Source organism: Berghia stephanieae, chromosome 2 (assembly GCF_034508935.2).
Source record: "Berghia stephanieae isolate SIO BIC M18660-M18661 chromosome 2, UCSD_Bste_1.3, whole genome shotgun sequence".
Lineage (NCBI taxonomy): Eukaryota > Metazoa > Mollusca > Gastropoda > Nudibranchia > Aeolidiidae > Berghia > Berghia stephanieae.
The window spans coordinates 99,870,956-99,880,955 of NC_088361.1; the positions used below are offsets into that span (position 1 = coordinate 99,870,956).

Here is a 10,000-nt window from a genome sequence, read left to right on the forward strand (position 1 = left end):
TCAGAAACAGGTACATGTTTCTGCTGAGATGTATCTTTCAGGTGCTCCCTAAAACGGTCAGGCGTCTGCCTGTTTGACCGATGTACAACATATCACATTTTCTACATTTAATGGCATATATAACATTCCTGAAAGTGCAAGTGTATGAACCTTGAATGGTACATTCACGTAAGGAGAAATGGAAACTTGCTGTTCTGTTAATGTAACGGCAAGTTAGGCACTTCCTACTGCAGGTTAAGGTACCAACGGTGGAGGTGAAGGGGGCTGTCCTAAGCGGCTCCGTACAAGTTGGTCTCTTATATTGCGATCACGGCGATAGACAACAAGAGGAGGGTGAGGGAAAGCGTGTCTAGTAACTGGGTCCTGTTTGAGAATATTAAATTGTGCTTTGATACTATGAGCTAGTTTTTGGTTATGGAGATGGTAGGTAAGGATGAGTTTGGGACGGTCGGTGGTTTTGTCCTTGTCATTTTCATTTATGAGATTAAGTGTTGGGGATCTGGCGATGGTGTTGATTTTGTTGAGTGCTTTATAATGGATATCATCAGGGTAGTTCCGCTCTCTGAAAAAGTCAATGAGTTCTTTTGCCCTTCCTTTAAATGTGGAGTTATGGGTGCACAGGCGTCTTAGACGGAGAAGTTGTGAAAAAGGAATAGAGTTTTTACAGGGTATGGGGGTGAGAAGATGAATGACGCAGGTAACTGTGGTTGTCTGTGTCTTTGTAGTGGACAGAAGTGCTAAGGAAGAAGGGGGTTACGATGAATATCTACAAAGGTGACATCGGTATGTGAGGCAGTGCTGGTGAACTTAATTTGGGAGTGAAAGTTGGTTGAGAAATCAAAAAAGTTGTTAAGTTCTGATTCCGACAGTACAGTGATGCCAACAATGTCGTCGATATACCTCAAAAACACCTCCGGTTTGGGACCGGGGAACGAATCCAAAATTTTTTTTTCAGATACCCCATGAATAAACAAGCATAACTAAGTACCATTTTGTGCCCGTGGCCACACCGCTTACTTGTTTGTAAAACTTGTCATTTAATTCAAAGCTTTTGAGGTTAAGTACAAGAGATGTTAACCTGAGTACTGTGTCAACCTAGATATCTAGTACTGTGGGAGTATTTTGGTCGAGGAAATACTTGATTGCTTTAAGTCCATCAGAGTGGGGAATCGAAGTGTATAGTGATATGACATCAATAGTGAACAAAAGGCGAGGCTTGGAGTCCAAAATTGTATAATCTCAAAAAATGGTGAGAGCATGGTTAGTGTCCTTAACGTAATTAGGACGTTTTTGCACTAAGGGTTGGAAAACAAAGTCAAGCAGATCGAAAATTATTTCTGTTGGACACGAGCATGCAGAGAAAATGGGCCTCCTTTCTCCAAAGCTTTGTAGATAACACTGTATGTAACAAAACGGTTGTCCAAAAGACTATTAAAGATTTAATACAAACTCGACTCCTACCACCGGAAACGCAAATCTTGTCATTCTTACCAGCGCTCTTGCCCCCCCCCCCCCCCCCCCCCCCAACACACACACACACACACTTTTTATTACCTGTTACCCAAAATACATAAAATGAAGTCCCCAACAGACATTCCTCCTGGAAGGCCCATTGTCTCTGCATACTCGTGTTTACTTGAAAAAGACAAAGGCCGAAACGTCGTTTGTTTTGTGTTATTACCTTATACTATATGAGTCACATTTACTCCCTTTATCTTTCTCTCCATTTTATTAGCTCATTTAGGAACTTCTAGTTTTTGGTTTTATATGGTTCTAAACTTTTCATGTTTTTGTTTTTTTTTTTCTCGCACCCGATATAATAAAATACAATGGATATTTGCAACCATTATCAAAAACCATTTATTGGAGAAGAATAAATGAACAACAGGAAATATAGATAAATTTTGACTATTAATAAAAATTTCAGCATCTAAATCAGCTCGACATAATACCGTTTTGAAACGATTGGTCAAAAATAAAAAGAGGTGATTTAAAATGATTTTTTTTTTCAATTATTTTAAATACGTCGCCGGTACTATCATAAATCCGACACTTCTTATCGCCTTCCTGTTTAAAATACATAGTACTAACATTCGAAAGGTTTCCTTGGCACATCCCGAGGAAATCTCCCATCAGCTGAAAGACACCCAAGCTTCGAGTCATTTTAAACAGATGAAGCCATATTTCATTATTCAGTCCGCTTCCAGAGCTTGTGAACAGGAGTTTTAATTATTAAGTTTGAGTACCCAACGAGTGCAAGTTAGAAACCCGAGTCTTTTCAATAGAAATACTCTTTTCTCTGTCTAATGTAATTAATTACTTTAGGGATTTCCTTTGTGGCAAAAGCGGCGTGGATAAGGAATTCCGTTCTTTTAGACAAGTCCTTTATTTTAGTTACTGCTTGTTTATATTCAAACATGATGTTGATGGTGTTGGTGGTGATGGTGATGACAGTGGTGGAGGAATGGAAGTTGTGGTGATGTTGATGGCGTTGGTGGTGTTTGTATTGTTGGTGGTAATTGTAGTGTTTATGATGGTGTTGTTGGTGTTGGTGGAATGATCGTTGTGATGATTCTCTTTCTATCCTTGTAAGCATAACTAATTTCGACACCCCCCCCCCCCTCCTCTCTCTCTCTCTCTCTCTCTCTCTCTCTCTCTCTCTCTCTCTCTCTCTCTCTCTTCCCCATAATCTTAGTATCACCACATAGATTTTTATTTTTCTTAAATATCTTTGTTACACGTTATCTATTTACATTTCTCGTAGTATCTTTTGCGTTTGTTGCCTACAGCTCGTCGTCTTTCTCCTCATCCCCTCCTCATCCCAGACATTTCATTTCCCTCCCCCCTCTTCCTCTCATGTTTCTTCTTCTTCTTCTTCTTCTTCTTCTTCTTCTTCTTCTTCTTCTTCTTCTTCTTCTTCTTCTTCTTCTTCTTCTTCTTCTTCTTCTTCTTCTTCTTCTTCCTACACCATCTCCTCCTCTTCCTCCTCCTCTTCCTTGTTCTCATCAGCCTCCTCCTCCCCCCTCCCCCTCTCCTCTCTATCTTATCTATGCGTGGTAACAGAGTGAATGTATATCTTTGTGTGTGTGTGTGTGTGTGTGTGTGTGTGTGTGTGTGTGTGTGTGCTGGTGCACGCGCGAGAGCTTGCATCACAATGTTGTTTGATGAGAACTTAATGAACTTCCCTGATTTAATAAAAGAAAAAAACCCAATCAGACCAACCCAATAATGGCGATGCTATTTGATATAATAAGGAGTCTAATATATACCTATATTGACATAGCAATATTATAATACCTACCTATACCACGAGTCATATTTGAAAAAAAATACTTCCATCAGAAATCGCTTACGACTTCATCAGCCTCCACCAAATTAAGATCGAGGACATAAAGCGCACACTTGAAAACAACAAAATCCATACCGACGTCTATAAAACAGATACACTTTTATCAAATATGAGGACTTACTTACCCTATAAGCACGAAAGTTTACTTAAAACCGGTGTGCACATATTAGCAGGTCTGATATCCGAACGTAATTATGGGCTTGATTCAACATTGTTGTAATGGACTACATTTGTGCTGGTTTGAGAGTATTTCCATTACAAAAATGAGCCCATAAGCAAGCAGCGGCGTCATTAATGAAAACTTGACATGCGGCTGGTTATAAACATGAAGAACATTTTTTTAAAGCGAGCTTTTATAGAGCGCGACATCCACTAAATCCATGTCTTTGCGGGTGACAATGAACGAAATGGAGTTTCAGCAATGGTCAACGTGATTCATAATGAAATAAACAGTCATTAGCACTTTTATTCTAAATATCATTTTCCAATTGATGCTATGCATTTAGGTAAAATACCTTGTCTGTCCCCTAGATCAATCAATATACAACGTACCAAAAATAAAACTATGCGTAACATTAAATATCTTTAGTCGGTTAGAGGGAGTTTGGAACTAATCACACAACTGACGGTCGGAAAGCAATAACAAGGAGCCAAGTGACGTCAGCTTCGTTCATTCCATGACCAAATATAAATCCACACCGATAAAGTTGATCTAATTTAAGAATCTTGTCAGACAATTTATCATCGGGAAGGCCAAAACATTGGTAACAGAAAAGTATTAAAAAAGAAATAGACATGACATTCGCATTGATGACATCTTTAACAAACCTCTCTCCCCATCCTCATAATTTCTCTCTATCTCTCTTCCACACACACAAACATACACACACACGCACACACACACACACACACACACATACACACACATTCACACATACATACACCTCCTCCCCTCTCTCACACTCTCACACACATGCATTCAATACATCCACATACGCCGCCCGTTTCGGCACTAGTCCCATGATCTGGTAGGCTTCAGCCTAAAGATACCAGAGACCAAGGGGAGTATAGACACTTAGATAACCACGCCTCTCGGACAATCGTCATAATGTAAACAATGGAAGTGATTGGTAAACAGCTAACTACACATGTTTTACTATACCAATAGTATGTGTCTAAGTAAAATACCCATTGTTCTACCGCTTGATCAATAGAACCAACATAGAAAACTTCTTGTAAACTTACACGTTTATAATATGATGAGAAAATCGTGTGATATCTAGTCACCCAGTTGGCGGTATAAAAACAATAACAATAATCAGAGAGGGGTCGATTTCAGTCATGTTATTGTTCATAAACAAACAACTATGTTTGTCCGAGCACGTGTGAAGGTGAGTCACAAATTCCACGTTTTTGATTGGTCAAAAATCTACTGTTTAATTGTCAGTGGTTGGGAGGGGGAATAAACATGTTGCCGTACGTCAAAAAATTATACTGTCACGGCATTCAATGCTGGTAACATTGCCATGAAACAATGGCATCGTGTTTAGTCTCTGATTTGTCTCAGCCTAAACCCGAGGTGGAGACGATGGGTGAGAGACCAGCGACGTTACTCAAAGTAACATTCCAGTACAATGATTATTAATTTTGGATCCCCTACATAGCTATGGCTACACAGAATAATAGTAAACCCAAGTATTAGGAGCATGATAAAGTCTATTCTGACCATGAACGTGACATAGCTTAAACAATATAACAATATTCCAGAAAACAAAGTCACGACAGACAATTACACTGGCATCGAGACGAATATCGAGGCAGACCAACAAGAAACCGCCTATTTTTGGATTGTCATTTTGAGTTTGGATTTTTCGATTATTTAAAAAAATTATTTTGCCTTCAAGACAATTTCAAAATCAGATAATATTTCACGCAATGCCAATAACACATTTTAGAAAACATTATTTATTACCATTACTCTTGTAATGGTATTTCTCTATATCTCTAGCTATTTTGGTAAGCTGGAGAAAGTGCGGCTATGTGGTCTTGAGGTATGACATTCGCTCTCGGATCAGAAAGTCCTGGTTTCGAGCCTCGCTCGGCGAATAGTTGAGTCCTTGGAAAACGTTCTTTACTCACATTCTCTCACCATATTTAGGTACTCATCTGGTCGTTAACAGCGCCGTCTTTGTCCGACAAAATTGTAATTTCGCCTAACAGGCGTCATGTCACGTCGTACAAGTGTTGTTCTTGGCCAGGGACCCCTTGTAAAGTTCTTTGAGCATGTCCAGTGAATATTGCACTACATAAAAGCTCTTTTTTTCTTTTCTTTTCTTTTCTTTTTTTTTTTTTTTTTGTTTGTTTGTTTGTTTGTTTTGTTTTGTTTTGTTTTGTTTGACATTTATTCGGAAATTTTGATTTTTTTTTCCCGTTTTGGTTTGGATTATTTATAAGATATCTATCATCTGGTAACCCCGCCACACATAATAACATAGATCTCAAGCGCCCCCAAAATCATCAAGAGTCAAGGTTGGAAAAGTATCTCGCAGTCCTACAATCCCTGGTCGAAGATCGAGACTCATAGAGGGAATTCATCATATTATAATTAGAGACTTCTACCAACTTCTACCAGTCGGTTGTTTTGGAGGAGGACGGCAATAAGTCAGTAAGTCAGCAATAATATTATAAAATTATATGTCACTGACTTATTAGCATTCATTTTATGATGGGAGACGATGATGTAGATGATGATGATGATGATGATGATGATGATGATGATGATGATGATGATGATGATGGGAGGAGGAGGAGGAGGAGGAGGAGGAGGAGGAGGAGGAGGAGGAGGAGGAGGAGGAGGAGGAGGAGGAGGATAATCGAGAGGGAGGAGGAAATGGGAGATCATAATGCATTTTTTGACGTCACTCACCAGAAAACGAGCTTGAATTAAAGCTTATAGAGGAAGATTTTCCAGACTCCGAGTCATGAGCCATCTTTAACTTTAGAGTATCACTACTATCATGACTGAACTTAAACGATGTTACGGGTTCTCTATTGCTTCTAGCACCACTGCTGATATTATGGGATTCAACAATGTTGGAGTGGCGCTCAGGTGCCAGTAATGATGAGGCACCAGGCGAGGAATGAACATACGAGGATGAGGTGTGTCGCAAAAGATTTGGGGCAGCAGGTGGTGGAAGTAACTGAAAACTGGAGTTGTTGATGGGCGGTGATGGTGACGTCACCTGCGTGGGAATCAGCTGGGCTTGAGTTGGTGAGGGCGAGGCGGTGACTGTGCCGTGAGGATGGGTGTCGTTGGGATGTGACAGGATGCCATTCACGGAATATGCTCCTCCTCGACTGTTTGATGATACTGGTCTTTGAAGAAGAGTAAAAAGGAATCGCATGGTCATACTATTTTATAATGATGGAGCATAACTTTTCAAGATAAAAGAAACAACCCCCCCCCCCCCAAAAAAAAAAAAAAAAAAAAAAAACCAAAAAAAAAAAACAACAAATTTGCAAATTTGCTATGGACATACTTTTCAATAATTTATCGTGTTTGTTTTGTTTGTTTTCTTAAAAAAACATTTCAGTGGTTTTTTTTTATTCGAACATTTTTTAGAAAGTATTTTTGCCCCTGTTATCAACCGATCCTCAAACAATGTGGGGCTGTGTGCCATTATGGGCTTTAGGAGCGGAATGAAAAATAATCCCTGACCATACGTTCGGGGTGGCTGTTATATGTTCCAGAGGTACATCGTTTCGACAATTTGAATATCAATTTGAACCCAACTTCTGTGCAAGTGGCACAATGCGAATTGAGGAATGTTTGAAAGACTTTTTAGTTGCCAGAAAATTAAAAGTCAGGTGGACGGAACGGGCTAACGAACAAATAATATATCTGCTTAGTAAAACTGGAATATCAATTACGTTCTTTATTTTTCATTTACGTTAGCAACCTGCAAACTATCGTACCCTACAAACTTCTGAAGTCTTGATTTTCACGATCAGCGGATCAAAACTCTCAAGTTTACATACGAGCTTTTCGCAACATGCCTTATTTAATTTTGGGCGGATAATATATCGTTCCTTTTCATATTTCAACTTATTTTTGCCATTATGAATTGGTAGAATACAATTATGTCCATGGTTGACTGTCAATTCTATATTTATGCCAATGAAAGTATCAGTAAAAACTCAAACAAATTGCCCCCCCCCCCCCCCAAAAAAAAAAAAAAAGAAAATAAACAAAAATAATGAAAAAAAACCCAAAAAACAAACAAAAACAACGAACAAACAAAAGAGAGAGTGTGTTCTGGTGAATCACCTATTTCAGTCAGTTACAATGCCAGCAGAATACCTTTTGTCTCTACTATACTTTCTAAGGGAGCGTTCACATATTACGTCATCAGCTAGGGGGGGGAGGGGGGGGGTCTACCAAATGTTGACATGTGTTGACATGGGGGAGTGGGGGGGGGGGTCAGACCCAAGATGATGTCATCAAAACATAGGCAAATTAGGCCTATTTTATTAAATGCAAGAGCTTCAAAAATGGCATTCCAAATAAATTAGCAAAAAGGTGAAAAATTAATTAAATGATGGAATCATCAAAACCGATTGAACTGCTCAAACTGCTTGCTACCATTCAGTTTTGATTCTGAAAAGTTTTCTTCATCAATCATTTGATTTGGTTGTGTCTAGTTTATTAAATATATTTTGGAGTTTTCATCTGAAGAATGAGTAATAGTATTAGTAATACACATCTCTATGAAAAGTTTGTTGATGCCTATTTAAAGGCACATCCTGATGACAAGCGCCAACTTGCATTGGCAAAGGCCCAAGCATTATGGAATGGGCTTAAGGCCAATAAAGTTGTGGACAGAGAAAAAGCTGATAACATGATCATCCAATGGCGTGCAAAGGCAGCAAGCATATCTGCAAGAAAAATTGGAATGTGGGCTGCCCTAAATGTTCATTGTATCACTCCTCGATCACAGCAATGAAAGACCATTCACGAAAATGCGGCATACAAGAAGAACAGCAAATGGGAGAAAGTGATGACGATGAAGATGAAATTGATGATACTATTTATAGTACATTGCCAGAGGTCCAAGGCAGAAACATTTTTGAATCAATTAATTTTATGTTTGGAAATTGAAACAGAAATTCATTCCACTAAAAGACTAATATGCTATAAAATAATTTGCCTCCTATACTATTTTAAATTACACTTTCTGAATTTTTTTAAATAGCACCTGCACCAAGTAGCCTAATTTAAATAATGTTTGTTAGATTTTATCTTTGCAAATTTAAATTTTATGTCCCCATTGTATCGTAAAACATAAATTATCAACAGTTTCTGAAATTAATAAAATGTCTGAATGTGTTTTATCAAACGTTGATAATCAATGTTTATTGTTTGAAAAATGAATAATAAATATTGTGAAATTAAAGTTATCTTTTAGTTTCTATTAAATTAGATGACGTCATCATCTGTTGGGGGAGGGGGGGGGGGGGGTCAGGTCAATGATGACAAGTGATGACTTGGGGGAGGGGGGGGGGTCTAAAAAGGGCACATTTTTGATGACGTAATATGTGAACGCTCCCTAATGTTGTTGTTGTTGTTGTTGTTCTTTGAAGCAAACCCTTCGATTTCGAGTCTCCGTTCACTCGCAACTCGCAAGCTGATTAGATTCGGTTGTTGTTGTTTTTTTTTTAGTTTTTACTCACAAAAATGTGTACGTTCGACGATCTGCATTATCTTATAGTTTTTAAAGCAAGTGTCAATAGCAACAGGACACTTTTGCCTCTGTCATTCGTAATCGACGTATGTTCCTATTGAATAAAACATACAAACAAATAAACAAACAAAAGAGAAAGTGTGTTCTGGTTGATCACATTATTTCAATCAGTTACAATGCCAACAGAATATTTTTTGTATTCATTACTCTTACTAATATTTTTTTTTTTGGGGGGGGGGGGGGGGGGTTGTTCTTTGAAGCAAAGCCTTCGATATCGGAGTCTCGTTCACTCGCAACTGAAGAGCCAATATATTCACTTTAAAAAAATAGTTTTTACTCACAAAAATGTGTACTTTCGACCATATGCACTTATCTTATAGTTTTTTAAAAGCCAGTAAGTATCAATGGCAACAGGACACTTTTTGCCTCTGTCATTCGTGACAGACGTATTTTCTTATCGAATCCAAGCGAACTCAATCTAAAAATATCTGCTATCTTGTTGACGCTTTGACTTATCCTAGTAACTGCTGGTCTCAGACTAAAGCATTGAGTCTTGCCTCAGTAAATGACAAAATCTTGGCCAAACTCCGTCCGAAGATGCCGTGATTTTAGTCTTGGACTTGCATAGTCAAATCACATGAAATCCGATTTTTTCAAGTCCTTGACTGAAGTCAGAGATAATCAGAGACTAAGGGCTCGTCCGCATTCATGAAAACGGCACCTGCGCTGCGGCAGTCCTCATGACAGCTTGGACACGATATGTTCATCTTATTCTCCACGAGGAGATGAGTGAACAAGTCAAACAGGTCTACCACAAACCGAAACTAAGTTGTTTGCTAGAGAGAAGAAACAACGGTGTAATTTGTAGCCACATCCTCAAAATAGTACCATGTCGAGGTGAATTATGTGC

General features: G+C 38.6%; 1 protein-coding gene across 1 annotated transcript in view; it reads right to left on the bottom strand.

Moving 5' to 3' along the window:
- LOC144963797 (uncharacterized) overlaps positions 1-6,807 on the bottom strand; it is a 21,492-nt gene extending 14,685 nt beyond the window's left edge. Inside the window, exon 1 of the mRNA XM_078897737.1 lies at positions 6,276-6,807. Coding sequence (XP_078753863.1) covers positions 6,276-6,759 — 484 coding nt within the window. The 5' untranslated portion in view covers positions 6,760-6,807. The remainder of the gene's footprint in view (positions 1-6,275) is intronic.
- Between the last annotated feature and the right edge of the window lie 3,193 nt (positions 6,808-10,000).